The 27832-nt window shown below is 52.8% G+C and overlaps 3 protein-coding genes across 7 annotated transcripts; 1 reads left to right on the top strand and 2 right to left on the bottom strand.

Moving 5' to 3' along the window:
* Positions 1-93: 93 nt before the first annotated feature.
* LOC148380400 (autotaxin-like) lies at positions 94-6849 on the top strand. 3 transcript variants are annotated; one of them, XM_088365177.1, is made up of 25 exons: positions 94-223; positions 358-463; positions 688-834; positions 920-1045; positions 1099-1159; positions 1261-1358; positions 1466-1545; positions 1949-2068; positions 2144-2199; positions 2292-2357; positions 2428-2500; positions 2689-2797; positions 2871-2996; positions 3242-3306; positions 3374-3501; positions 3740-3818; positions 3891-3978; positions 4056-4225; positions 4298-4358; positions 4484-4623; positions 4684-4825; positions 4904-4981; positions 5130-5262; positions 5335-5488; positions 5588-6849. In XM_088365177.1, exons 1-25 carry the CDS (start codon positions 206-208, stop codon positions 5756-5758), a joined length of 2595 nt encoding a protein of 864 aa, XP_088221303.1. In that variant the 5' UTR covers positions 94-205; the 3' UTR covers positions 5759-6849. The 3 variants fall into 3 exon arrangements, with proteins under 3 accessions (XP_088221303.1, XP_088221304.1, XP_088221302.1); XM_088365178.1 differs by having other exon boundaries at positions 685-834; positions 3275-3306; positions 5588-6452; XM_088365176.1 differs by having other exon boundaries at positions 685-834; positions 5588-6452.
* On the bottom strand, positions 6847-14780 carry LOC148380399 (venom phosphodiesterase 1). 3 transcript variants are annotated; one of them, XM_088365171.1, is made up of 25 exons: positions 14715-14780; positions 13307-13394; positions 12502-12636; positions 12320-12445; positions 12188-12248; positions 12000-12097; positions 11714-11793; positions 11490-11609; positions 11313-11422; positions 11176-11241; positions 11033-11105; positions 10858-10966; positions 10673-10795; positions 10091-10122; positions 9891-10018; positions 9752-9821; positions 9591-9678; positions 9347-9519; positions 9021-9075; positions 8790-8944; positions 8466-8592; positions 8320-8397; positions 7578-7710; positions 7201-7357; positions 6847-7096 (listed from the first exon to the last, which is right to left on the bottom strand). In XM_088365171.1, the coding sequence occupies exons 1-25, from the start codon at positions 14751-14753 to the stop codon at positions 6926-6928; spliced, it is 2595 nt and encodes an 864-aa protein (XP_088221297.1). In that variant the 5' UTR covers positions 14754-14780; the 3' UTR covers positions 6847-6925. The 3 variants fall into 3 exon arrangements, with proteins under 3 accessions (XP_088221297.1, XP_088221295.1, XP_088221296.1); XM_088365169.1 differs by lacking the exon at positions 14715-14780 and adding an exon at positions 13912-14059; XM_088365170.1 differs by lacking the exon at positions 14715-14780 and adding an exon at positions 13579-13677.
* A 626-nt stretch (positions 14781-15406) lies between these two features.
* LOC148380398 (F-actin-uncapping protein LRRC16A-like) lies at positions 15407-27336 on the bottom strand. Its single transcript, XM_088365155.1, has 38 exons — positions 27192-27336; positions 26499-26593; positions 25814-25864; positions 25684-25743; positions 25446-25558; positions 25273-25370; positions 25098-25168; positions 24832-24905; positions 24685-24760; positions 24539-24627; positions 24370-24464; positions 24193-24279; positions 23897-24000; positions 23752-23829; positions 23588-23664; positions 23384-23488; positions 23240-23309; positions 23058-23139; positions 22794-22893; positions 22677-22731; positions 22442-22614; positions 22298-22366; positions 22000-22093; positions 21753-21851; positions 21558-21686; positions 21369-21479; positions 21089-21264; positions 20901-20988; positions 20680-20808; positions 20531-20597; positions 20265-20449; positions 20095-20195; positions 19626-20019; positions 19235-19262; positions 18672-18899; positions 16383-16481; positions 16224-16322; positions 15407-15885 (listed from the first exon to the last, which is right to left on the bottom strand). The coding sequence occupies exons 1-38, from the start codon at positions 27334-27336 to the stop codon at positions 15761-15763; spliced, it is 4119 nt and encodes a 1372-aa protein (XP_088221281.1). The 3' UTR covers positions 15407-15760.
* Between the last annotated feature and the right edge of the window lie 496 nt (positions 27337-27832).

Raw genomic sequence — 27832 nt, 5'->3', positions numbered from 1 at the left:
AATGACACAGTTGAGGGGGGGGGACAGGGGTGCGTAGCGGGGGCGGGAGGACGACAGAGGCCGAGAGAGAGAGAGAGAGAGAGAGAGAGAGAGAGAGAGAGAAAGAGAGAGGGAGAGAGTGCGCTCTCGCATCGATTTGCACAGGCGCACTGAGTTCTCCTGGCGGACGTTGGACACTTTTCACTTTGTTGTCCGGCTGACCAACATGCTCATCAACTATTTGGTAAGCACCTCTTCCTTTTTCCTTTTTCTTCCTCTCATGGCAGACGCAAAAAAACAACACAGCACTCGAGCGTGTCGACAAAGACGGCAAAGTGGCTTTTGATGAGGTCACTGCAGTGTGTCGTCTGCGTGCAGCTGCTGCTGGCGTTGAGCGGGTGGCGCGGTGACATCATCGCGGCGTACGTCTTTCAGGCCAGCCGACCCGTTGAGGGTGGAGATGGCACGCCCGTGCACACTAAAGGTGAGATCGGCTCCCCCGGCTGGTGACCCTGCTTAGCACTTCATTGTGTCCCTGGGGTCTCTGGCCCTCCCCCCTCCCTCCTGCCATTTTGGGTTCGTTGTTATGGCACCCATATGGGCTCCCGTGCGCCCCAGGGTCCACCGTGTCCATTTCTTAACTGTCTGGTGTCCCTTGTGTTCCCGGGTTGGCCCGCCTCCCCGTGGCGTCCCGGGTCCCCACAGTAGTGTCGGAGTGGGTGAGCTCATCGGGTTCGTGCAAGGGTCGGTGCTTCGAGCTGGAGGAAGCCGAGCCTCCGGGATGTCGGTGTGACAACTTGTGTAAAACCTACTACAGCTGCTGCTCTGACTTTGACCAGCAATGCCTCAAAACGGGTCAGTACCGCCGCAGGGCACTCAGAACTCCCGCACGGCCGCACCACTTATCCGTCTTGATCCCGCACGCACTCCATGTGGCTAGCGGGACGCTTCGAGTGCCGTCCGGAGCGTTGTGGCGAGGACAGGATAGACGAGCACGCCTGTCACTGCACGGACGACTGTCTGGAGAAAGGAGACTGCTGCTCCAACTACAAGGCTGTGTGCAAAGGTAGTTCCAGAAACGTCCTGCTCGACTCGGTTTTCACTCTGCTTTCTTTCCAGGTGAGGAGTCGTGGCTCCAAGGAGACTGCAAGGAGATGGTCAGTGCCGAGTGTCCTGCCGGGTGAGTCGGCAGGAAGTAACCAGCAATCAGCACTGAAATGCGGTGGAGGAGGCTCAAACAGAGTTGGCAAATACACGTGTGTCGGCTTTTTTGCCCCGCAGTTTTGTTCGCCCACCTCTCATCATGCTGTCTGTGGACGGCTTCCGAGCATCCTACCTGAAGAAGGGCGTCTCCGTCACACCCAACATCCAGAAACTCAGTAGGTTGGCCAACCCAACCCAACCAACCAAACCCAACCCCAACTCCCTTGCGCCAGGCCTTGCCTTCTGCAGGCTTATGCTAACGCTAACAGGTTTCTGCCACCAGGATCATGCGGGACAACTGCTCCATACATGCGGCCTGTCTACCCGACCAAGACCTTCCCAAACTTGTACACATTGGCCACGGTGAGTCATGGGATCTATTCATGTGTCAACACCGGCGCCCACTAGGGGCCACCAGTAGTCATGCACCAGAGAGCCCGAGACAGCTTGTTAGTACCTTGGCACCACGCTAGGAGATAAGGCTTCTGAGGTCCCAACATGCAAGCACGGAATCAACTCAGGACCTTCAGCTCCCCGAGGTCTCGACATACACTGTAATCGCATGTCAGGTTTGTCACGAGGTGGTCATTGGCATCTAGGGACCCCGTGCCATTATTGTGAGGTCGCATCATGCCATGCGCCGTGTCCGCTTTATGGTGAGTGGTGACATGTCAGTACCTCAGGAGCATTCCAAAATTGCCGGCAAACTGCCCAGGTCCAGACAAGCATGACCCGTCTATGACGTCCCATTGCGTCAACTCTGCAGGGCCTCTACCCGGAATCCCACGGGATTGTTGGGAACACCATGTACGACCCGGTCTTTAACGCCACATTCAACCTGCGGTCCCGAGAGAAGCTCAACCATCGCTGGTGGGGCGGGCAGCCGGTAAGCGTTTAGGTGCCGGGGCGGGGTAAGTGACGCCACTTATTCTGAGGTGTCACGCATTGGTCTTGTCCACAGATCTGGATCACGGCTAAGGAACAAGGCGTCAAAGCCGGAACCTTCTTCTGGCCCTGGTATTTGGACGGTGCTCCCGATGTACTCTGTAACGTTGGGCGTCATTGCTGTGAACACGGCTCCACTGACGACATCATCGACATTGTTTCAGGGTTATCGAACTAGAGAGACGCATTCTCACCATCCTACAGTGGCTGCAACTGCCCGACCAACACAGGTCCAAGACACAGTTGCACTTCAGCCAGCCTTGGCCTACGCTCTGAACACCGTTGTGTGTTATATACTAGGCCTTACGTCTACGCCGTGCACTCGGAGCAGCCCGACACATTTGGACATCGCTGGGGTCCGCTGAGCAACGAGGTGGGCCTAAGGGCGGGGCAATCATGAAAATGGATGAAATAACCCAAACGAGGATTCACAAAGTTATGGACGCATGCTCCATAAAAAAAAAAATCCTTTGCAGAAAAAGATCCCAAAGGCAAACTAAGACACTTTGCTGCGTGTGTGTGTGTGTGTGTGTCTCGGTGCGTGCGCGCGTGCGGGAATAGCTGGACAACACACTGCGCCAGATTGACGGCGTGATCGGTCAACTTATGAACGGCCTGAAGCAGATGAACCTCCACCGCTGCGTCAACGTCATTGTCGTGGGTGACCACGGTGAGGCCCGGCCCCCTCCGCTCAACACGGGGAGACAGGTGAGGCCTCTGACGCCGCCGCCATGAGCCCGCAGGCATGGAGGAGGCACACTGCGACCGCACCGAGTTCCTCAGCAGCTACCCGCTCAACATCGACGATATCACCCTCATCCCGGGCTCGCTGGGCAGGATCCGGCCTCGGGACGGCAAGTCCGCCACCTGTGAGTCAGGCCTGCGTTGCTCGGCTTCTACTGGTTGCTACTACGCATGCCACATGGCCTCACACTCGCTTCGGCCTGGCCATACACTTGGTGATTTGTACGCTTCGTTTCCCACACACCTTCTTCCTACTCGCGCAAACTCGACACATCCCGTTTCCCGTTGCGGTCCTCCTCAATTGCTGCTCTCTGTCCACTTGGTTGGCTTGAGCTTCGACTTTCCACGCCACTTACCTCCTACTTGTCAGGTTTTCAATGTTCTCTTATGTACTGCGCCGCAGATGACCCTCAGCAGGTGGTGGCCAACCTGACGGTGAGGAAAGCGTCCCCCACGCCCCATCTGGCGGCAGCAAGCAGTGTTAACCTTGTGTTGCTCACAGTGCAAGACGGCCACACAGCACTTCACGCCTTACCTCAAGCAACATCTACCCAAGAGACTCCATTATGCCAACAACCGCCGCATTGAGGACGTGCACCTGCTCATGGAGAGGAAATGGCACGTTGCCAGGTGATGCCGCACAGGGCGCCTACTCTCTGTGGCCCTGCGAGCACAGCACCTTGGTGGCACAGAAACCACGTGTGCCATGTCGCTTGCCTTTCCCTTGCTTCCCCACGGAAGCAAAACAGCAGGCATGCTCACCTGCAGGCCGCGAGCTCTCCTGTGGACCGCGAGCTCTCCTGTGGGCCTCTTTTCTCGTGTGGCGTGTTGCTCATTGAGCAGCCTCGATGTTTTGACCACCTTGCAGGAAAATGCCAGAAAAGATGCGCACCCGCTGCGGCTTCTTCGGCGACCACGGCTTCGACAACAAGATCACCAGCATGAGGGTGCGTTGACTAGATTTGTGCTTGCGGTTTTCCATGCGGGTTCTGACCAAGTTCCCGCTCCTCCGCCTGTAGACCATCTTCGTGGGACACGGGCCCAGTTTCCGCTTCCGCACTCAAGTGCCCGAGTTTGACAACATTGAGCTTTACAATGTCATGTGCGGTGAGTCACGCCTGCGCTAACAACACACGCATGCATGCACGCACCCCAGCGCCACTCTGCCGCTTCCCGCATCACAGACCTTCTGGGCCTAAAGCCGGCCCCAAACAACGGGACGCACGGAAGCCTGAACGCCATGCTGAAGTCGCCGTCCTTCCAGCCTGTCATGCCGGACGAGGTGTCGCCGCCCGCACAGGAGGAGGAGGCGGCGGCCCTCACCTTTGACCTAGACTGCAGCTGCGATGACGAGGTCGGCCCGCGTGGTGACGACCCTTGCTGACGAGCCCAAAAGTCTTTTTGACGTCTTTGCGCATGCTTTCAGAACAAAGTGGAGCAGAACGTGGAGGCCTTTAGCACTACTCAAGATGGTGTCAATGACTACAGTAGGTCTATCCCAAGTCTGGCCCCTAATGCCAGCCCCAATGTAGCTAAGCTCACGGTCATCCAAGGTCATCCATCCTTCAGTCACCCCAAAGGCTTGGGCTCCACTACGTGCTTTTTCCTACAGACGTAACCCAGCTGCCGTTCGGCCGCCCCGCTGTCATGTTCGAGGCACGCTACGCGTTGCTGCATCACTTGGACTTTGTCAGCGCCTATAGCCGCGAGTTGGCCATGCCGCTGTGGACGTCCTTCACGCTGATGCCGCAGGTACGTTCGCATGCGGGCTTCTTGGCTGGGATCCCACATGACCGGGCTGTTTGTTCCCAGGAGGACGCGACTCCTCTTTCGGCAGCTTCCGCCAGCGGTCCCTGCCTGCGAACGGACCGGCGAGTGTCGGCCGAGCACAGCGCCAGCTGTGGTGCCTACGAGCGTAACGGCCTCCTAGGCTATGGCTTCCTGTTCCCGCCCGGTAAACACCAGGCCGGCGGCCATGTTGTGGAGGCACTCGTGCGCCGAGTCATCTTCGGTTTTGTTTTCCTGTCCGCAGAGTTGGCGTCATCTCCCGAGTCCAAATACGAGGCGTCACTCATCACCAACACTGTGCCCATGTTTCCCGCCTTCACTCGTAAGTCCGGTGCATGGCGCGACATCTCGGCGAGCCGGACAAAGGAGGCGCTGTCCTGGCCGAGGGGCGGCGTATCACTCCCTCTTTGTTGGATGCCGTGACTCAGCACTCTTGGTCAGGTGACACGTGCATGTGTGTGTGCCCACAGGAATCTGGCGTTACCTGCAAGGGGCACTGCTCAGGCGCTACGCACAGGAGAAGAGCGGCATCAATGTCCTGGCCGGACCTGTCTTTGACTACAACTACGACGGCCGCCGAGATAGCCTGGAGGAAATTCGAGAGTGAGTGCTTGTGTTTTGGAAGCGACCACTGCACGCGTGAGGGGCGGTGAGAGTAAGCGCAGTTGTGTGCAGGTGGTCTACTAGCACGCCGCCTGTGCCCACCCACTACTTCACCGTGGTGACCAGCTGCCGGCAAGCCAACCTAACACTAGACGAGTGCGACGGTGACCTGAGCGTCTTCTCCTTCCTGATTCCTCACCGAGACGACAACAGCGAGACCTGCAAGGTGAGTTTCGCATTCCTTCGGAGGCTGGCAGCTGGCCTGGCAGTTGGCCAGGCAGCTGGTCTGGCCTGCGCCCACTGATGTGTTGCCGCTGACACACAGGGCGAAGGCGTTGAGCATCTTTGGGTGGAGGAGCTGCTGCAGCTTCACACGGCCAGGGTTCGAGACGTGGAGATCCTCAGCGGGCTCGATCTCTACCGGGCCCACAACCAGAGCTACAGCGGAATCCTCAGCTTCAAGACGTACCTGCACACCTTTGAGCTGGACGACTGAGGCCCGCACGACTTGGCTCGTGCCTTGGCGAGAAACGCAGACGTCAAACCTCCCGGCACCCAGACAAGAACAGACGCAAGACAGCCATTTCACCGACGCCTGACCGACCGACACCTGACCCGACCGGCACAGACACCTGACGGAAAGCAGCCCGAGCGTCCGACACCTGACTGACTGACAGCTGAATGACAGACACTCAACCAGGAAACCGAGCAACCCACGAGAGACACCCCACCAAGAGATGGCTGACTTGCTGATGTCTGACAGAGACAGAACTCTGTACGACCTTCATTGCCGCCTGCCATTCCTGAATAGAAAGCAAGTGGGCATGGCTAAATACAGCAAACAAAACACGGACATGCGCACCTCACGATGGCTTTGGTTCAGCTCACTGACTTTTTGTTTACCCCCATTGTTGCTTCTGGCGCCTCGCCTCCCCGCTTTTCGTTTACATCTGGCTCCCATGTCTTATTTAACAAACTCAACAAAATAACGGTTACTTGACTTTGGGATGAACCCTTTTGCTGTTCTTAGAGAAAAAAAAAAAGTCCAAACACCCTGACTGGCTAATCTGTTCTTTAACCATTGCTTGTTCATTTCTGTTTCAATTGGCTTATTTTGCCAGGTTTGTTTTAGCCAGCATTCATGGTTCATTCCACTTGATGGTTACGACGTAATAAAAGTGTAAAATGAGGGCACGTGAGATCATTTCGGAACATTGAAGAAAAAAAAAATGGCTTCCCTTGCAGAAGCTGGCCCTCGACAACGTCGCTACATTTTGTCATTGTTAATCAATGTTTTCAAGCTGTCGCTACTTTGTATCAGCCGGGAGCATCTACTTGCACCAATACCGGTCTGAAAGGAAAAGGGGGGCTCAAACATCCGTGGTATGATTTAACCAGGACGAAAGCAAAGAACATTTCCACTCTGTTGAACGTTAGGTTAGGAATTTGCGTTTTTATCAACTCATCACATTGGACGAGTGGCAGCTGGTAATGAGATGGGAGAAGCCCGCTGTCCCTTGGACACGACAAGCTTTTGACAAGGCACATAAAATATAATAAACGCACAAAGTCACGTGGACTCTGTCAGCTTGTGCCTCAAAACTTTATTGACTGTAGTGACATTTGCACACAGTGAAGCCAAAAAAGACAATCCCTGTCTTGGTTATGGCTTTTGATTGGCAGCTGTGGGGCGGGTCTTGAGTCGCAGGAGCTCAGGGAGTGGTCTGTTACTCTCCTGGTAGAAATCCAGTCCTGTGATCCACTCCACGTCTCGCACGCGAGCTTGGTGGAACCAAATGTGATCTTCCACCCAGAAAGCTTCGTCTTTGTCGCTCTGTTGAAGGCCAATCAGTTATAATGGCGCCGTCACGGCAGCCCGATGGCACGGCAAGTTAAAGGTGTCTGCCGCCAACCCGACAACGAGGCGCTCGGCACTACCTGGCAGTTCTCGGAGTTGTCGGCTCTGTGAGGCAGCAGGAAGGCGACGGCACGCAGCGCTCCCTCACATTCTGGCAGCGGGTGGCTGGCGTTGCGGCAGCTGCTCAGCACGGCAAAGTAATGCGTGGGCACAGACACGTTGCCCGGGGTTGCCCACCTGGGTGACACGGCCGCGTGGTTAAAGCGCGTGCCAACAGGCCGCCCACCATGGACCTGGTCTCAGTACCGGCCATTCAATGACAGCTCCTTTCATTTTCTCAACCTCACTCATTCAAGTTTTGGATTGAAAATCAAAAACATGTCAGTGAACTGAAATTAATTGAATAAAAAGAGCTAACAGTCTCAAGCCTTGTCTGTGTGCATTTTTTTTTTTGTACCGCTCGATGAGCTCGGGTCGGTCGCGGCGTCCGTCATGGTCGTTGTCGAAGACGGGGCCAGTTAGCACGTTGATGCCATTGTAGACGCCGGCGTACTTCTTGAGCAGTATGCCCTGGAAATACGTCCAGATCCCTAAAGTGGGATGGGACACAAGTATGAAATACATTCTTTGCATCGTCACCTTCCTTAAACAAAACGCGAAAACTGTTGCTTTTCAGAACTGAACTGGAGGGTTCCTATTGAAGTAGGGACGTCGCCAATTTTAGCAGCAGTGGCAGGCATCATGTGCAAATGTTTGAGGAGGGGAGGGTGTAAAAAAAAAAAGCAATGAGTATTGTGAAAACATCATGCCGACAGTTCATCTCGAACGATAGACTAGCTCGAGAGTGATTCAAAAAGGTCTCGTATGTGTGCGTGTGCCAGTATGACACTGCCTCTTGATGGCCAGGGAATGCACAGCAAAACGCTTCAAAACAGCTGCATGCAAGCTGCAGGGACTCTTTTCCTCCTCTGGGCGGCCAGCCACTGCTTCCACAGCACACAAACTGTCTGCCAAAATTAATTCATATCGAGTCTTGCTCTTAGCATTAGCCACTGGCAGAGGCTAGCAGCTGGCATGCTGAGAATGCTTTGGATTGCTGGACTTAGTAACGGCATGTTCAGCAAAGCGGCGGAAAGAGTATTGGCGGCAGTCACGGACAGCGACTACTCCACGTCTCGTGACTCCACGCGACAACGTACTGTGAAACTGCGGGTACATGGGCACCATGTGGCTGCTCAGCAGGGCGTCATAGCGCTCCGCCTCCTTCCGGGTCAGACCTGCAACACGACAGAAAGGTCATTTGAGCTTATTGTGGCTCAAGGCGCAGACTCTGGTCCAGGCGTACCAGGCGGGTAGAGGAAGGCAGGGGTGAAGTGGCCATAGTCCTCACAACCACGACTGTCAGAGGGGGGGATCCGGACGTCGGCCCGCAGGCAGTCCCCCCCGATGGGCGGCAGCGGCTCAGAGTTGCTCTGCCAAAAGGGAACATCAAAAGGCAGCCATCGAGACGCAGCGTAAGTACTGCCGCCACACTTGGGGCTTTCAACCGTCTCCTCCTTGCTTTGTCATTGTGAAGTCAAAACATTTTGCTGACCACCCAGAAGGGGGAGAGGAAAAAAAAAATTAAAAAAAATAATAATCCAGAGCGCTGCAGCTACGGCAGGGGTACCGGCGCGTCCATGTTGAAAGAACTCCACAATGGCATCTTCAGGTCACGGCTGTAGGCGCTGACAAACGCCTCCTGGTGGAGGATGCAGTAGCGTTCCCCGGGCCTCAGCAGGCGTGGCCGGCCGAACATCAGGTGTTTGCGCCGCGCCGCCGCTTCTGCAGAAATGGGAAGGGGTGCAAAGTTAATTTGGACAAAGGTAGCAACCAGACGCCGCAGTAGTGATGGGCTCACCTTGAGCGGATGTCATGTTGAGGCGACGGTTAGCGGTCTCAACGGCGTCCACGCTCTGAGGAGCCCGCCCGGCAGGAAGCACAAAAACACAACGATAACAGTTCCATGAATGCTGAAGCTTACAGCTAGAGGATCACCAGCAGTAACCTAAGTGTAACAGCACCAGCAACTCAAAACGAAAGACGCAATAACAACTAGTCCTAGTGCCACTAAGTGTTCCAGCAGAGCAGGACTGAAAACAGTGCCACCAACAGTAACAAGCCTGGTAACAGTTAGAGGACCGGAATCTGACACAAGAGGAGGCGCGCCGCCGCCACCGGACGCACCATGCTGGGGCAGGAGCAGCCCAGCGGGTCTTGTGGCTGCAGACTGCTAAGGCGGCACTCAGCGGGTGCGCTGCGCTCCGGCAGGGGCGTGGGCGAATAGAAGGGCTGTCGCAGCATGTGGTTCAGGCTGCCATGCGTGCCGTTGTTGGCGGCTGGTGAGATCTGCAACACGTCTGCACTCACATGGGTTGCAAAGGTCATAGGAGTCACAAGAGCCAGTGTGCCAGCGGCAGCGCAGACTGACCGCACATGAGGTTGTACAGCTCGATGTTGGCGAAGGGTTCCACTTCCGTGCGAGAGACAAACTTTGGTCCGTAAGCAACGAACATGGCCTGGCGGAGGGATCAGAGCAGAGCCGCGTTAGCATGCTGCCACGTTAGCATGCTAGCACGTGAACTCACTCACGTGCATGCTGGCCACATCGTTGTCGTAGCCGTGCTGGCCGCCGTCGCAGAAGCGCAGCGAGCCCGGAAGCCTGAGAGCAGAGCGGTGCCGTGACTCGGGAACAGGTGCGGGCGGGGCAGAGCGGGGCGCGCCTGCCTACCTTTCCAGCAGCCATTTTGGCTCCACCAGCACATTGACATCTTCAATACGACGGCTGTTGGCAAAGTGAAGCCGTTTGGGCAGGTGCCACTTCAGGTAGGGCCACAGCTTCTGCGTCGCGTGCTTGCACTAAAAAGGCAACAGGCACAACGTCGCTCCCACCCGTGCACACGCCATCTTCGACGTGGTATTTGTGCTCACCGTCAAGTTGGCAACAATGCCAGCTGCATCCACTGAAACACAAATAGACGTTACCGAGCTTGCTACGAGTCATTCACGCTCATGTTAGTGTGCGGTCTTCATTTAGAGCAGGGTGTCAAACTTTTTTTTCGTGGGCCGCATTGTAGTCATAGCTTCTATCAGAGGGCCATTATGACTGTCAACCCAAATAAATGTATGAGCACCTCATATTATATGCAGTAAAAGCTACAAAACAAACTGACAAATAACTCGTTTTCAAATCAGATGAGTAAAAACTGGTCAAATATTTACAAAAAAAGAGATTATTAAAAGTGAAAACAATTTGCAATTCTAGTAATAACGCACAAATTTGATGCACAATTTGTCTTCGGGGGCTACATAAAATGATGTGGCGGGCCATATCTGGCCCCCGGGCCTTGAGTTTGACATTTGTGATTTAGAGGGAGGGTTACTCGTTCTTACTCGCTTAGAACACGGACTACTTTCAAATACCTGTGCCAAAGAGAATCTCACTTTTCAGCAGAGTTCAAATGGCACTCGGGCTTGGCTTTTAAAAGACCTTTTTAAAGACCCTCCACTCACAGTCAGCGTCGGCGTTCTTGGCCCGGATGCGTCCAAAGGGGCCCTCGGTGGCAATGTAGTCATCCACATGGCCCAGAAACTCCTGCAGGTTTTCCTTCCTGTCGCAGCTGGTCTCCTCCATGCCTGCCAGCACACGCGGCAAAGTTATTCTTCGCCTTGCCCGACAAGAGCCTCGGTGCACATACCGTGATCAGCCACCACTATGACGTTGACGCAGCGGTGAAGTCCCATTTGCTTGAGTCCGTTCATCAGCTGACCGATCATTTTGTCCACACCTTTAACGGCCTGCGCTACCTGTGGCCAAGTCACATGATTCATTCACATCATTGGAGCTCAGTGCCGATCACGGTTTGGACATACCCCCCCGCTGACAGGACCGAAGCTGTGTCCTGATTTGTCTGGCTCCTCCAGGTAGAGGGTGTAGAAGTCCGGTCTGGAGGAGACCGGCCGGCACATGACAACGCGGCTCACGGGTTGCAGGCGGGGACCGAAAGTCGAGTCACCTTTGAGCGGCCGGCAGCTGGAGCCACTTCAACACTGTCAGGACTCGCTCCTCAAATGGGATTTTCCTGCAAATCAAACGCAGCCCATGAGCTCGCCGTTCCGTTGGCAGTGGCTCAGGAAGAGTCTCGCCGCGTACCCGTCGTATGGCCGGTAGATGTCTGGGAAGCTTCCGTTTATTTTCACGTCCGATCCGGGCCAGAAGAAGGTTCCAGACTTCAGGCCCTGATACTTTGCCGTGTGCCAAACCTGGAGAGGAAATCACGCTCAGCCATAAGTGACGCACACACGCACCCGTCCGAATTAGTCCACTCACCGGTTGTCCTAGATACCATGCAGGGTTCTCCTTCTCCGGACTCGACAAGGTGAAAATGGCATCCATCACAGGATCGTACATCACGTTGTCAATCAAACCGTTGGATTCAGGATACAGACCCTGGTGTGTGTGTGTGTGTGTGTGTGTGTGTATGTATGTGTTGTCAATGGGGATGATGTCAGTGCAACCTTGACTGTGTGCCCTTGTCTGTGTGTGTTTGTTACCGTGACAATGCTGTAGTGGTTGGGGAAAGTCTTGCTGGGAAAGGCTGACTGCATATAAGGTGTCGACGTTCCACATTTTTCTGGAGGGAGTAGAGGGAAAAATATTACCCTAACAATATCACCATCACATCCCAACAAAGATGAGGTGCCTTTTCTGTACTGTGAGGAGCAAAGTCACAGCATGGCCTCAAGAGTTGATTCGCTGTGAGACATTGTTCTGTAGACAATATTCACAGTGGTCAAAGCCTGAGGCAGCGGCGGCGGCAGCAAGCGGTTGATGACTCACTGAGTTTGCTGAGAACCGGGATGAGCGGGCTCCAAAGGCGCAGGTAGTCTGCTCGCAGGCCGTCCAGAGACACTAGAAGCAGAGGCTGACGCTGGAAGCTAGCGAAGACAGACACCGCCCGTCATGCCACATCGCGTCTGCGGAGGCGCTACCGAGTGCATGTGACTGCATGTGCGCATGCGCGGTACCCTGGTGGACAGGAGGGGCGTGACAGGTCGTCGCATTCGTCTTCCACCCATTCGGGCTCGCCTGCCAACACGGTCAAGTCACATGATAATGCGCCGCAACGCGTGGCTGGCGCGCACACTGCGGCATCTCACCCTGGCAGATGTGTCGGTAGTTGCTGCAGCAGTCCGAATTTGCGGCGCAGTCGTCCGAACAGTGACACCTGCTGGTGGACAGCCTCGTCTCGCCGCAGCGCAGACGCGTGCACTCCCAAAGTTCACCTGCACGCAAGTGCGTCAGCCAGACGGACCGTTCGCGCAGGTTGGCGACCTCTCACCAGGGGCTTTGCAGAGGTCGTGGTAGTCATGGCAACAGGTCCCACTCGCCTGGCAGGCGTTGTCACATCTGCAGCCAGGGGTGGCGCCGTCATACGGCTGGTAGCAGCGGTTCCTGCACGTCTGCAGCGGTGCCACTGGGGTATGGACGACACAAAATGACTCACACATGGGGTCTTCCTTTTGCGTTCATTGGTCGCCAAGAAGTTGCTGTTCAATCGACGCTTTGGAAACCGCTGATGAGACACAATCGCGTGCCTTTCCGTGGTAACTCCATTAATGTTCAACGCTTGATGGAGCGTGCCATGCGACACGCACACAGTGGCTAACGCTAGCTAACATTGGCCGCCTTCTACGTCTCTCAACAGACTAGCATAAAGGTGACCCCAAAAGCCATCCCTGCACCTCGCGCGCAAAATTTATGCCGTGCTTTCTGCGGAAAGCATCAAAAGATAACTGATTAGTCATTGCTGGCTGTTGATGGGCCATGTGGCAATGAGGTCATTAAGTGCTCCAAGCCTCAGTTTTATTGGAGGACTCAACTTTACAGCGACTCTGTAAAGATCTTTATCTACAAACGCCTGTCCAGCCATCCGCTCTGTCCCGACGACGCGCTGTGGAGCCAGTGGAATGTTCGAGAAGCTCATGAGCAAGGCACGAGTGAATGATTGCCGCCAAGGCGGCCTGGAATTTGATGAATTGGAATTTATTCAAACACTCGGACCTTCTGCTCGCGTACATTTGGCGTCACTTTGACGGCACGGAAGCCGCTCTGAATGTGCGCGAGGCGCCCGCACGGGAAGTCACCTTGGTCTTGACAGTCCTGCAGTTTCAGACCCAGTCCCAGTCCGAGGCCCAGGATCAGAGTCACCAGCGACACGGACAGGACGCCCACCTGGCAAAGACAACAAACGTCACAGCAGGAAGCAAGTTCTACATGCAACACAACATGAACGCAAGACAATGAAATTATATGAAATGAAGACATTTGGCAACAAGACGTGGGGGCCAGGACAAGCGCCACCCGGTGGCAGCAAAGCTCATTTTCAGCTGGGGTCTTCAAGACAAACTCAACTTACTGTCAGACAACTCAAGCGGGCCTTTCCAACACTAATTAACCTGCTGCAAAATGAAAAACTACAAAGACAAGGGAAAAAAAACATTCTGCCGTGGGAGCTTGATTGAATGACTTGTGAGGGGAACCAACATTTTGATTTGTTTTTTTGGGCTGAAAGTTTGATGGAGGTTGTTAGCGAGTTTGTCTCGATATTGCGTCGATATTGACCAGGTGGAAAGCTGAGCTCGGTTTCTTCTTTTTCCGGCGCGTGACTCGGCCAATGATCCACGACACGAACGTTGCCTTCACTTAGCTTCCAAAATGAAAAAGTGGAACGAATAGAGGAAACACTTACGGGTGAGCAGGGCGCCATCGCGAGCGAGAGTAACAGCAGGTGCTCTAACAAGTGGAGAGGTTCGGCGGTGACAAATAGCAACGCTCCCCCACCCGAGAACAGCTGAAGCCTATTTGTTAACGAGCAGCGCGTTAAATGGGGACGATTCCCGGTGAACACCAGCTCCATTGTGATTGGTCTGGGATGAACGCAGACACGCCCCCTCAGGTAGGAGAGGGTCTGCACACTCAGGCCCGGTTTGGAGGTCAATGTGAGTTTGCTAGTGCCTGAGACTTGTCAAAGCGGTTTACATGCGACAGATGAGTATTTGGCTCAGGGGGAAGGTGACGGCGGGTGGCATCACTCTTTTTAAGTTCAGTTGTTGTAGCTTTGCGTTGTGTCACGTGACCATGTTGGACCAAGCCAAGCAGCCACTACACTCAATTTGATATCTTGAGTTTAATTGAGCCGTACGGATCAAAGGTCAATGTATTTTGAAACAAAAGCCTCGTTTTCATCCAACGGTAAAAGCTGGCATTTTGCCGCGGGTGTGTAAACTTTTTCCACCCACAGTAGCTTTTTTTGGCTGATCTTTTTGTCATCAATGACCTTCCGCTGAGAAGCACAAATGCCCGATTGGAAATGAGCTCCTTGGTCTGTTTCTCGAGTTTCCCGTCGCAGATTTGCCGTGACGTGGGATGCCTTGGCTCGTTTTGTTCGTTCACTCCGTGGGGGGAAAAAGCAACGTGAGCTTTCTTCCAAGTTGGCTTCATCATCTTTACCAACACTGCAGTTGCCCAACGAAGCGAAGGCGAGCTACTCACGAGGACGAGCTGCTGCTTCTTCTTCCGCGATGTCTTCATGGAGCGCGCCAACCAGGAAAATGATGTGGAGGATGACGGCAGGCGATCTCTGGACCGCGTAGGCGTGACCTTAGTCACTGATTAGCAGAAGGCCCAGATAAGACGGGGCTTGCTAACTCAGCCGTGATGTCACCTTACAACTTGCTCGCCGTCCTCCTGCATGTGTACTTAATCAAGTGGCCTACCTAACAACCATCATTCAGTTCTTCACCATCGAGCCTCTCGTCAATAAAACGGAATCTGACGCGAAAAGACATCAAGCGCAACAAAAGCAACAGCAAACACGCCTCGTCCTGGCCTCCGAGTCGGCCACGACTAATCTGAACCTCCACCACTCGGAAGCCTCGTCGTGGTCTTGTTGCTTGTGTCGTAGTAGCAAGTCTTCCAAGTCTTGGACATGCAATGTGGCAACAAGGAATTTCTTTCACCAGGAGGAATAGTTTTGTTGGTGTGTGTAGTTTTTCCAAGGTTAGATTACTGCTCAGCTTTTCTGCTTCATCTGAAGAGGCTCAATAGAATGCTGCTTTGTCCATTTTTCTCTCTGGGCCACCATTCCAGGCTGTCAAACAACATACTAGCGCAGGGCAAATGTCCATTTTAATACTTACAAGTTGCTTTCACTTTGATGTGGAAATGAAAAGACCGATACCCAATGCCGTCAAGTCATCTTGGTTTCCAATTTTCACATTCATATCATTTGCAGCAAGCTCAGAATGAAGAAAATGGCAATATTTTTAAAAAGTGCTTGTAATGCTTTGCTCTACAACATGGAAAAGCACAGGTTACTTGCAGCGAAGCGGCTCACCTGCGCTCAAATTGGGGGGAAAGTAGTTAGCTGAGCCCACCAAAATGGGGGGGGAGGACATCCGCCACCAAAATGACTTGGAAGCATAAAGACACGGGCACCCGCTGGACTTCTGCGAGGACCGAGCCGTTGGGAGCCCTGAGGTCAGCATCCTTGTTGGCGTTAGCGCTATTAGGACGTTCAGCGGGACGTGCTAATGGCGTTACGGTGTCGGAGAGTAGGCGGGCAGGGACTTGGCTCGCTGACGCACATCAGGACAACGGCGTGGTGACGTCTTGAGGGACGACCAACGCTGCTGTCGCAGTGAGGCGGTGGCAACGCCCCATGCTGACGGGAAACCGCAACACATTTTGTCACAAGAGTCGCACAAACAAGTACAACGATTGTAATATAGTGCTCATTGTGCCACCGTTGGAGAGTAGGGTCCAGAGTATTACTGTGGAACTAGTAGCAGTAGAACCATCACTGCGGAGGGAGTCGTAATAGTCATGGCCTATCTCCAGTCGTTGCAGATGAGTAATGTCACTGTATTACTGTTGTAGTCGTACAAGTTGTCATAGTAGTAGTACTTTTCCTATTATTCATCTGGTTGTAGCAGTAGTAATAGATTAGTAGTGTCAAAGTATTACTGTCGTAAGGTAGTGCATTGCATTCGTGGGACTGACCAGTCAAGTTGCTATCTTGGTGTCCATCATTTTGTGATGGCTCCCTCTTCAGGCGAGGAGCAGGAAGAGGAACTTGAAATCCCTCTGCCACGGAATCGTCTGGAAGGAACGGGGGATATTAGCTTTGCATTGTTACTTGGTGACATTCGTGTGACTGACCAGTCAAGTTGCTATCTTGGTGTTCATCATTTTGTGATGGCTCCCTCTTTAGGCGAGGAGCAGGAAGAGGAACTTGCACACCCTCTGCCGCGGAATCGTCTGGCAGGAAAGGGGGGATGTTAGCTTTGCATTGTCACTTGGTAGCTTGTAATCATTACATGCTTGATAGGTAAATTGTATATATATGTTATCATGCGTTCCCTAATGAGTACTTATTAATAAAATTATTGCACAGTATGCTTGCTGTTTCGTTTTGCAGATGTCCACCAGTCATACGTTGCTGTCTGGAGCTTCCTGACCTTCTACGCCTCGGGGACTCCAAGAAGGCTGTTGATAGCTCAAACTGTTTTGTTTATGTCTGTGACTTCTTATTTCACATAGCATTTTGTCTTTTCACTCTTTTCTCATGCTGTTTTGTCTGTGACTTCTTATTTCACATAGACTCCTGTCCTTGCACCCTTTTTGGTTCTCATCTGTAACTTCTTTTTTCACATAGAATCTCTTTCCTTCCCTCATGAGACAAAGCCCAAGCTTTCCCCCCACCTTAGGGGCTCGTCTCGCACTGTGGGTAGGGCATTCCTAAATAAAAGAGCGGGGGGTGCAAAAGACCTTTAGTGTATTTTGGATTGCTGTAAGTCTGGATGCACTCCTCGCGAGAAAAGACTCAATATTCTGCCTCACTGGTTTTTGTCTGCTGATCCTTTTGCTGAGTAAAAACCTGACAATGCTAGTGAAACACTTTCACCTATTAGCTGAGCATTGTAAACTGTGATTAGCATTGAGGCGTCATCTTAACATCATTGCATGTTAACTCACTATTGTCAAGTGTTAGCATACCATCATCACACATCAGCATTGGCACACATTAGCTTAGCTCAGGGGTCACCAACCTTTCTTAAACCGAGAGCTACTTCCTGGGTACTGATTAAGGCAAAGGGCTACCAGTTTGACACACACTTCTGAAATAGCCAATTTGCTCAATTTAGCTTTCACTTTGTGTTATCATTGTCATTTTCAGTTCTCATGTAAGTGTGATTTTAACAAGAACAGCAAAAATACAGTCAAATCTCGGTTTTCGACCACAATCCGTTCCAGAAGGCGGTTCGAGAAGCAAATCGGTCGAATTCCGAATCTATTTTTCCCTTTACAAATAATAGAAAAAAATTTAGTCCGTTCCAAGACTAAAAGAACCCCCCCCCCTTTTTTTTTTTTTTAAGCATTTTTTTCATTTGCGCATTTTTGCCCGATCGCACAACTGCAGCGCACCGCCGAACGCGCAACCGTAGCGCTGCGCTGGTCGCATTATTGTGACAGAGCCGTCGCTGAAATTTAGAAAATATTCTTAAAGTCCTGATGTACTTTCCTAAATTTAAGTGGACCTCAGTGCGCGGGGAGCTTTATTTGGTCCGATCGCGCAACCGCAGCGCGCCGGGCGCTCAGTGTCGCATTGCTTTAAGAGCGTCTTTGTGTTTTAGGATGGCTTTACTGCTCCCACTTGCTTTCTTTGGAGGCATGATTAGGGGTTAATACAATCCTCAAAGTAACGAAAATACCATAACCACAGATTCAGTCGGCATCCGGGCCGCGCGGTCGGGTTTTCTCGGGTCCTCCCGGCTCATCTAGTGAGGTTCGACCTATGAATTTTGTTCAACAACCGAAGCAAAAAATCTCGAATTTTTTATTCAAATTCCGACTTGTTCGAGAACCGGGACGTTCAGAAACCGAGGTTTGACTGTAAAATAAATAGATGCAGCTCACTGACAAGTGCCGCTATTTGAGCTAATTTTAGAACAGTCCTGCGGGCGACTCATGCGGTCCTCACGGGCTACCTGGTGCCCGCGGGCACCTTGTTGGTGACCCCTGGCTTAGCTTTAGCTGAGCATCATCACGTCAGTTTAGCATTGTCACCAATTAGCTTAGCATAATCAGGTTTGATTAGCATCATCAAGTTTGATTAGCATTGTCACATGTTAGCTGAGCATGTTATCTTAGTATTATATGTGCTATCTTAGCATCATCAGATATCAGATTAGCATTGTCTCGCATTAGCTTAGCTTGGTCACCTTGGCATCAGTGCACACTAGCTTAGCATTATCACATGGTAACATAGCATCATAACGTGTGATCTTAGCATTATATGTGTTAGTTTAGAATAATAACCAATTAGTATTGTTTGCTATTATCGAAGCATTATCACTTATAGGCTTAGCATCGTTCGGCATTAGTCTAGCATGGTGATGTGCCATAATGACATTGTTCCGTCATCATCATTTTTTTTCTTCCACTTACTCGGCACAAAGGTGCTGCCGGAGTCCAGTGTACTGGGCAGACTGGGGAAATTGGAGGGACTGGGCAGACTGGGGACACTGGAGGGACTCAGAGGAGTGGGCAGACTGGGGACACTGGAGGGACTGGGCAGACTGAGGGATTCCGTGACCGGCGGACAGAGCGGCGACTTGGTGCTGACGATGGGGGCTTTGGACCTTGGGGAGGTCTCTGGTCGAGACTGCTCTGCATCTGCGCCCATGTTAGGACAAACCATGTGATTAGCTGCAAGCGCATCACATGTAATGTATAAACATACACACACACGCACACAAGCGCGCACACACACACACGCACACACACTCATACACACACTATATTGTACGCTATACATAGATATGGCTAAATAGTGTTTCGGGAGTCAGAATGAGTGCTTCCAATTCCATCGCAGTGACTGCGTTTGGAATAACACCCAAATTGCTAGGATGAACATATTTTCAGGGTCGTGATTATACAGGGTAGAAAATTAGTGAATAATTCCACAGTCGACAGTGTTACCATCAGCATTTGCCCTAGCGTGGACTTACCCATGTGGCCTTCTTTCGACGACTCCAACTAAACAACCACAGGGGAAAAAAAAACACCTTGATGTCATTTCATGGTCAGAGAATTCCATCATGTCATCTGTGCTTGTTTTCTACATTTTCCACAGCATACTGACCAAGTATTGATTTTACTACTTAGAATACAGTAGTTAGGGTTACTTAGCTACCGTATTTACCGGTGTATTAGTCGACCTTTTTCGATCCAAAATCGACCGAAAAAAATCGACCTCGACTTATACACCGAGTCATAAAATTTAACTTCGTATTCATCGCTTCAAATGTGATGGTAACCAAGGCCGTTTCTCATTAGTTTTAGTCCGAAAATTACGGTATTTACTCCGCGGCCATGGAAGCAAATTGTTGCTTTCCTCACCTTGTGGGCGGCCATTTTCTTCTGCCGTGCCTTGATCTCTGCCAGAAGGTCGGCACCCATGACGGGAACGCCCACGCGCCGCGGGAGCAGGGCGACGTCCTTTTCCTCGGCCACTCCAGAGGAAGGTGCAGAGGCGGTTGTTTCAGAATGCTCCATGGAGGGCGACGTGGGCAGGGACTCATCCGTGAGCACGTTGACGGGAGTCATGGGGGCCGACAGCACCGGGAAGGGTGACGTGGTCCGGGGCGACACGACAGATGCGGCGGCCCCCTGGCTTTTTTCCGAACGGGACGTTCGACCTTTGATGAGGTTGAAAAAGCCGCTCTTCCTGGATTCTCGCTTTTTGTCTACCAACTCGTGCGTGTTTGACGGCGTGGCTTGTGCGGCAAGGCGTCTGCGTGGACAAGGAGGTGCAGTGATTGCTTCAAGTGGCTTTCACTCAAAGAAGTAGGCCACGTCGGGTTCTCACTTCAAGCTGACTTTCAGAACTTTCTTGGTGAAGAACTCGTCCACACCCTCGTCCAGCCTTCCCATCATGCCCTCATGCTCGACCGCTGGCGCTGTCTCACGCTGCAAACAAATAGTCATGGTCACACAAGGTATACTGTGTGCTGCCTGACTGGGTTCCTGCCAACTCACGCCGACTCTGCTAGCTTTGGTTCGCCTCCTGGCTTTGGGCCGCAATTTGGTGTGATGCTGCAGGGGGGGCGGCGATCCCAGAGGTGGGAACGCTGGCGCAAGGTCTGGCACGGGCAAAGGCGGCGGCGGCTCCACCACGTGGATGGGAACCTCCTGCAGGGCCTTGTCCAGGTCAAACTCCATTTCTGAAATAAACATCACAAGTTTCCTTTTGATAGTAAAAAAAAAAAAAAAAAGTCCCAGATGCTGCACCTGCCATTACGTACCAAAGGCAACCGAGACCGGTCGCAGCATTCGGACGAGAATACTCTTCCTTTTGGATTTGGCTGTCGTCTGGAGGCAAAGGTGCTCTATCAAAGACATTGACAACCAAATAAACAGCCTTAACATGGGGGAGGAAAGTAGCAATTCCTACAACGCAAGCGTCCGCTTGGCCGCCCTCCTCGCGAAACTCCGGATAAAGGATCGTCTCGTCGAGAATCTGCCTTTCCTCCTGAGACTTGGGCTGGAGCGCAGGTTGGCCCTGCCTGCTCACGTGATTGGCCTACAGCGAGGAAGGACGAAATGGACGGTGGCCAGACGAATGGAAGACAGGTCCCATGAAGAGCGGGAGCGTGGACAAAAATAGCAACTGACCAGCGTGTGGCGCCACGTGGACAAAGAGTCCAGGATTCCATCGACCACGCAGTCGGAGATCAAGGATGCCGCGCCGAGTTTCAGCTCACTAGGGACAAAGGCAAAAGTGGAGAACCTCATAAGGAGGAGCGGACGCACGTGGCTGGGGGAGACAGGTGCCAAAGAGCGGTGGGTATGTCCACTGTGACCTGATCTTGTTGAGGATGTCAACGCCCGTCTGTTCCAGCAGCGTCTGGCTGAAAAATGTGCGAGGGACGCTCATCTTCTCCGCGCCTGCCTTCAGCAGATCTACACTGAGACGGCTCGTCTTCATCACGTGTGGACACAAACCGGACGCCGCTTCCAACATGGACGCCAGCATCGTCTGCAGAGAGCAGAGTAGCTGACGAACGCTGGCTGGACTCAATTTTTGCCACTGCAACTTGGCTTAAACGTGCACGTGGAGGCCAGTTGTCAGCGTGTGACTACCCGCAACTGCTCCTCCATCACGGCCGCCACTTCCACTGCCACTGACTCCAACTTGTCTTGAATGGCACCGCGGAAAGCATCGCCACCCAGGTGGTAGAGGCAAGGGAGCAGCTGGAGGGTCCAGAGAGGGAAGGGGCACACTTCAAAGTTCTACTCAGAATCAGCTAACGTGAGCTCAAGTTCACCCACCGTTTTGGAGTTTCTTGCATCATTCATCAGGTTTTCCGCAATCTTCATGTCTTCCCGGACCAAACGGTCCTGGGAGAACATGAGTGAGTTTAGGTGGTCCTGAACCTTCACACACATGGTGTCCATCATCTGCACGAAGGAGCAGAGGGTCAGCTAGAACTCGGTCAAAGGAGGGGCTATTGCTGAGGCGCCCGCCTGCTGCGTGGTGCTGGTGACGATGCCCTGCTGCAGCCGGTACGCCTGCTCCTGGAGGTACTTCCGGGTTTCGTGGTTCCTCAGCAGGAAGTGCTCCATCTGCAGACAAAGACACCACGCCAATGGTCACGCTAGTTTCAAAGTAGGGTCCCGGGAATCTCGCCGCTTCACCCGTGCAAGTTGGGGAGTTAGCTAAACCACGAGTATGAAATGATGTCCCAAATCCCGAAAGGAACTAGGAACTCACCTTCAGCAGAGCGTCTTCTGTCTTTTCTGGGTGTGTCTTAAGCGCCTGGGCGGCATCCACGATGGGAACGGGCATAAACCGGATGGTGAAGTTCCTTTCAAAAAAGAAAAAAACGGGTCAGAAATGCATTTTAACCAGCAAAAAGTTCAGAGATTGGAGCACACCAGACCCGGTATGAGAAAAACTGGGTTTTGTTTTGGTTTTGCATGTGGGCTTTTTGTGATGCAAAAAACTCAAAGCCTTTTGTGGCGCTTCAATAGCCCCATCTGCCATCCCGACTGAGGAAGTGCAAACTCACTTCTCCAAAGCGGACGCCACTTCCTGCAGGCCCTGAGGGCTGACGTTGTTCCTGTCCCAGACGAGCGTCCTGTAGAAGGCGACAATAAGCCAGCAAAGAGCGGCGGGTGCCAGACTGGCACCAGATTGGAGCACCGCCCCCCACCTGAGCTTGGTGTTGATCTGCAGGGCCTTGGCCAACATTTTGGCACCCATGTCTCCCATGGCGTTGCCGCTGATGTCCAGCTGCGTGAGGGAGGTGTTGCTTCCCAGGGCGTTGAGGACCACGACCAGGTCACCCTTCAGCTTGGAGTCAGCCAGCGACAGCGAGCTCAGCGGCTAGGCAGCATCAAACCATGTCAGCGGCGGCTGCAGTTGGAACGCACGTGCCAGTCACTCACCGACTCCTCCTCCTGGATCAAACGGACCAGTTCGTCTAGGACTGGCGCCACATTCCTAACGGAAACGAGGGAGCGGCAGTGAAAAGTGTCGTGCCCACATGCTGCTTGCCAACTCACTTGGACTTCATGTTCTGGAAGTTTCTGCCCAATGAAAGGTGGCGCACCGAGCGGTTCTTGGCCAGCCAGACTAGCAGGGTGCTCAGGTCCCCATCCAGACCTGACACGAGAAAAGAAGACTTGTTGAATTTGCCAACGGCCACAAGACTTCAATCAATTCATCCGTTGATTGAGGCTAGCATGCTAACACGGGAGGGAGCTGGGGTAGCTCGAGAAAGAAAACACCTAGCGCCTTGCGGGGGCGGGCAACAAATCGGTCCGCACCGTTATCAGAGATGTCCAGACTGGAGATGTTGGGGATCTCTGCCACGCAGCCCTCCAGGATCTGAGCGCCAGCCGAGCGCAGCTGGAAGCCAAAACAGAGTGGGTCGCGTGACTTGCCAGGCGCCCTCCTTTGGGTCACGTCACGACACTCTGCGCAAGTGCTACGCTACCAAGCGCATTACCTCACAGCCGCTCAGGTCCAGAGACACGTCGCCCAGGTTTGGGTTGCACCCCAGGCCTAGCAGCAGCGCCCTGAGGAGATAACGGTAAAGGGCTGACAAGCGTTGGCGGCCATACGCCATCCATGCAACGGCGGGCTTGCGCACTTCAGAGCCTCAGCGGGAAGTCTGCATCCGGACACGTTGACGGAGACCAGAGCCTGGCTCAGGCTGAAGAACTGCTTGAAGGATGCGGGAACCTCCCTGCACTTCCTGACCATGATGCAAGAACAAGCCGGGCGCCACACACACGTATGTTGACAGGACTGACATGTAACCTGTCAATCCTGTTAACATACGTGTGTGTTTCACCTGTGAGAGTAGATTGTCTTTGACATGTTGAGGACACGCAGATGCTTCAAACATCCTTTGAGAAGAGATGATGATGTCTGACACAAACACATATGCACAATCATTTGATGTGATTTTGGAAGATCGCCGTGCGTGTGTGCATGTGCACGTGTATGTGCGTTCACCTGCTCCAATGAGCAGTCAGTGGAGGACAAATCCAAAACTTGTAAGCGGTTGTCATGACTCAGGAAGTTGTGGAGGTGCTGTCAAAAGCAAGACAACGTGGTTGTTAGCGTGTGGCCGACGTGTTGTGAAAGCGCTCCGTGCCACCTGCAGGTCGTCCCCTCTGAGTGAGTTTCCTGTCAGCTGAAGATGCGTGAGACTGGCGGCCACACTGGGGTTGCGGCAGAGCGCCTGACACAGCAAGTTCACGCCTGACACACACATGCGCACATACACACACACACACACACGCACACGCACGCACACACACACACACACACACACACACACACACACACACACACACACACACACACACACACACACACACACACACACACACACACACACACATGCGTGAGCGCGGACCGCCCTCGGAGAAGGCGTCTGGACAGACAAGTCACCTTTGGGGGACAGCGAGGTCTTGCTGAGGTTCACTTTCTTCAGGCCCATTGCCAGCTTGCCCAGCTGAGCGCCCAGAGCACACATGCCTCAAACACACACACAGCCAGTCATCTCCTAATGGACATACCAGTGTGTGTGCATGTTGCAGTACAAAGCGGCGCATGCGCGCGTTGAACCTTTGTCATCCAAAGAGTTGTTGCTGAGGTTGAGGGTGTGCAGCGTGGAGGCGGGGTTGTGAGCCAGAGCCAAGGACAGCTTGTGAGCAAAGTCACTGAGGGAGAGAAACCGGAAGACAAGTTGAAGAAGAAGAAGCATGTGCGCGCCGGCGGTCACGCCCACTCGGACCTTCTGAGGCCGACGTTGTCCAGGACCAGCTCCTCCAGGCAACTAGATCGGGAGATGACGTGCAGGATCTGCTCGCAAACCTCTGCCGACTACCCGCCCGCGTCAACATTAAGTGGGCCCCACTCTCAAGCACACGCCAACCTTACCAGTTTGAAGTCCTTCGCCACCAGCTTGGTGAACCACTTGTTGTACTCCAGTGTGCCAACGATGGCCACGAGATCCCTGAAGAAAAAGAAAGAGGGCACGTCGCAAGCCGTGAACGCAGCTCAGAGCTCAAGACCAGACGCACACACCTGCCGTCCAGGTGACTGAAGTCCTGCAGGTTGAGCTCTGTGGTGTCCTGGCTCAGGTAGATGGTGTCCACATCCTGATGGGGGAAAACCACAAGTTTTGAAAACTCACCTGCTACAAGACCATGTTTTGCATAGGTGTGCAACGTGTTGCCGTCCGCCCGCCTATCAAATTCGAAAAGCGCAGCGCAACTATCGCGCTCGGCTACGTGTGATTGCGTTAGCAACACCTTCATTGGCTTCGGCAACAAGAATCAAGTGCCACTCACCCACTGGACCTCCTCCCTGTAGGCCAGGTTGAGGTTGTCGCAGACGGCCCGGTACTGAACCGAGAAGCCTCCTGGAACGGGATTTAGGAATGGGGATAACTATAAAGCGCTACCAACCCCCCCCCCCCCCCCCCCACACACACACACACACACACACACACACACACAACTCTACCGCAAGGCCCCAAGCCCGCAGGGTCCAGCTGCTCCCAGACGGCCATGAGAGCAGCCCAACGCTCAGAAGGCGTCACATGAAACTTCTTCAGCAGATTCCTGGTGGGAAGACAGAAAGCCAGAACCTGAGCAAGTCCAACATCTCACACCTAAAACTTGCTCCTTGCTACTAACATGTCTGGGCAGATCCTTGTGAGACTGGCACCGACGTGGGCGATGACCCGGTCACTGTCCTTCTGGGAACTAAACCACAGCGTGCATGGGCCGCGCTGGCACTCCACTAGCACCTACATGCGCACACACACACACAACACACACACAGCACCAGATATGTAAGCGAGGTGGCACGCAACGGGTCAGTCCAAATCAAGAGTTAGCATGTTACCAAGAGCCACTTCTTGTAACATCTCACCTGAGTGGGCTTGTTGCTACGGAGACCATGGATGTCCAGGTAGCTGAAGGAGTGCTCCACCTGCACACACGCAATCAAGCTGACTTTCGGAGAGCAAGCTCGCGATAGATGAGAGACACTGAACACCAACCTTGGAGGGAAAGCGTGCCGACAGCTGGTAGGCTCGATGCGACGACAAGCCCTGCACACAATTGGCAAAGAGCACTTGTGTTTCCACGGTCTTTGTCCAATTTGCTTGATGAGTACAAGCCCACTTTGTCACAAGTTCAGGAGACCGCGTCGGCTGATGCGTCGGGACGGGCCCAGGCGCATGTAGGCATGTGCGGACTTCGCTGTGGTGTGTGCGTGTGTGTGCCCTCAGGTATGCATGTACATGTTTGTGCACAAAAGGCAACGGCGAGCTCGCATCCTTGCTGCCATGCACTGCTTACACTCACCTCACAGCGGAGTTACGAGGAGACCGGTTCTTGCTTCCCTGTTTTCCAGACTAATTTGCATTTCTTTTATGCTTGAAAAAAAATTGACGGATGCTGTACACACGAAATGAGGGAAATTTATCAGTGTACAAACATCGAGCGGTTGTGACAAAATATCACATCATAGCCAATATGATATGTAATGATGCAAATTTGTCCCGAAGCAGCTTACTTTTGTTGCTGAGCAAGAGCCATGACGGCCCAGCAAATGGATTTGTAGGAAGTATGGGACCCAAACTGATTTAAAACCGGACCGAGGCCAACCCCGCCCAGCAGCCCAACTCCATCAAAACGAACGCACCTTATTTCAGGATGCCCGAGGTCACGAAAGTCACTCACCAGCACTTTGTCCACCTTTTCACCTTTGACCTCTGGCTGGAGCTGGCAACTAAGGGTCAACTCGAGGCCCCGCCCAACCGCCTCCTGCACACTCTCTGTCCGCCCGCAACGACACACAAAGCAAGGAAGAGGAATTAGAGGAGATGGCCTTTCAGGGCATAGGCTTGAGATGGACCGTTTCTAGAGAGCCAGGAGAGAAGACAGATCATGGCCGACGATGGCCCTCTTTTGCCACTTTATCAAAGCTCCATCGCACATCCCAACTGACTTCACTTGCTCAAGTGCGCGTCCACAGTAGCCTGTGTGAACAACGTTGGAATTCAAAAACATTACGTCCCCACTTTGCGCAACTTTGACAAAGCCAAGTCGCGTAAGGTCTATGCTTGCTGTAGGCTATCATGCCGCTGGCTGACTTGGGTGAGTTAAAACTTTCACAATGCGAACTAAGGATATGTGAAGATTCCGTCCAACGGGATGGAAAGGGACGTTTGAACTTGGTTTGATATAACGGCGATTTGTTTCTATGCATAAGAATGTGTCAGGACACGCCTACTTATCCCCCGCATAGAAGCAGGTAACCCGCCCGCCCCCGAGTACACGGGAAAAAAAATCACCTTTTCCCGTGTCACAGTAATTTATGTGACACAAGTCAAGTTTAGAGAAAGTGCCCCCTCAGAATGCAGCCGTTCTCACCGAGTAAATCCTTTGGCAATTCTGACGGCTCCATTTCTTGCTTCTCGTCCGACAGATCACGTTCTTCCACTTGTCTTCTTTTTCCCACCACAACATGGAAACACCCAACCACAAGTACCAGCAAGTCCAAAACGCACGCGCACATAGTGCCACCCCGAGCTTGTGCGTCTAGTCGAGACGCGGCCATAGTGACACCTGGCGTTCATGTAGGATCATTACATCAACATTACTGCTGAAACGCAAACCAACGAACTCGCACTAATGACTCGTTTTATTTTGTGAAAGCCTCGCCACGCCAATAAACTGGATTTGGGGACTTAATTCATGTCTAGACCCCCCCACCCCCGTATTGACATACATTTGTTGCTAGTGGGGTCGTGACCGTTCTGCTTTTACACTGAATTGCTTTTACCTTGGAAAACAAGTTAGGGTGAACGAAAGAGACTCAGTTGCTTTGCATCGTGATTGTTGGTCAGCAACAAGCGGAGAACCGGCTGACTCTTCTCAAAACGACTCACCAGTGCTGGGGATGTGCAACTACTAACAAATCGAACATAAGGCACTTTACTTTTATTGTATTTGAATTTAACACTGTGTGTTTCTTCAGTCTCACATGTTGACTATTTTGTTAAGAAATAAAA

The sequence above is a fragment of the Syngnathus floridae genome, chromosome 21 (assembly GCF_059516105.1).
Source record: "Syngnathus floridae isolate MCC-2025c chromosome 21, RoL_Sflo_1.0, whole genome shotgun sequence".
Taxonomy (NCBI): Eukaryota; Metazoa; Chordata; class Actinopteri; order Syngnathiformes; family Syngnathidae; genus Syngnathus; species Syngnathus floridae.
The sequence above is the reverse complement of the archived record's forward strand: the minus strand, read 5'-3'. Positions and strand labels throughout refer to the sequence as shown.

Coding starts and splice junctions, on each gene's coding strand:
- LOC148380400 (XM_088365176.1), top strand. Junction 2,798..2,870: donor CATTGTCGTGGGTGACCACG/GTGAGGCCCGGC, acceptor ATGAGCCCGCAG/GCATGGAGGAGGCACACTGC. Junction 3,979..4,055: donor GCTTTACAATGTCATGTGCG/GTGAGTCACGCC, acceptor CCCGCATCACAG/ACCTTCTGGGCCTAAAGCCG.
- LOC148380399 (XM_088365170.1), bottom strand. CDS start 13,662: ATGTTTTTTTTCCCTTGTCTTTGTAGTTTTTCATTTTGCAGCAGGTTA. Junction 10,019..10,090: donor GCATTGTTGCCAACTTGACG/GTGAGCACAAAT, acceptor TTGCCTTTTTAG/TGCAAGCACGCGACGCAGAA. Junction 7,358..7,577: donor CGACCCGAGCTCATCGAGCG/GTACAAAAAAAA, acceptor CGTGTCACCCAG/GTGGGCAACCCCGGGCAACG.
- LOC148380398 (XM_088365155.1), bottom strand. CDS start 27,336: ATGTGCGCGTGCGTTTTGGACTTGCTGGTACTTGTGGTTGGGTGTTTC. Junction 25,559..25,683: donor GTAGCAACAAGCCCACTCAG/GTGAGATGTTAC, acceptor GTGCGCATGTAG/GTGCTAGTGGAGTGCCAGCG. Junction 20,598..20,679: donor GCCAAGCGGACGCTTGCGTT/GTAGGAATTGCT, acceptor CTTTGCCTCCAG/ACGACAGCCAAATCCAAAAG.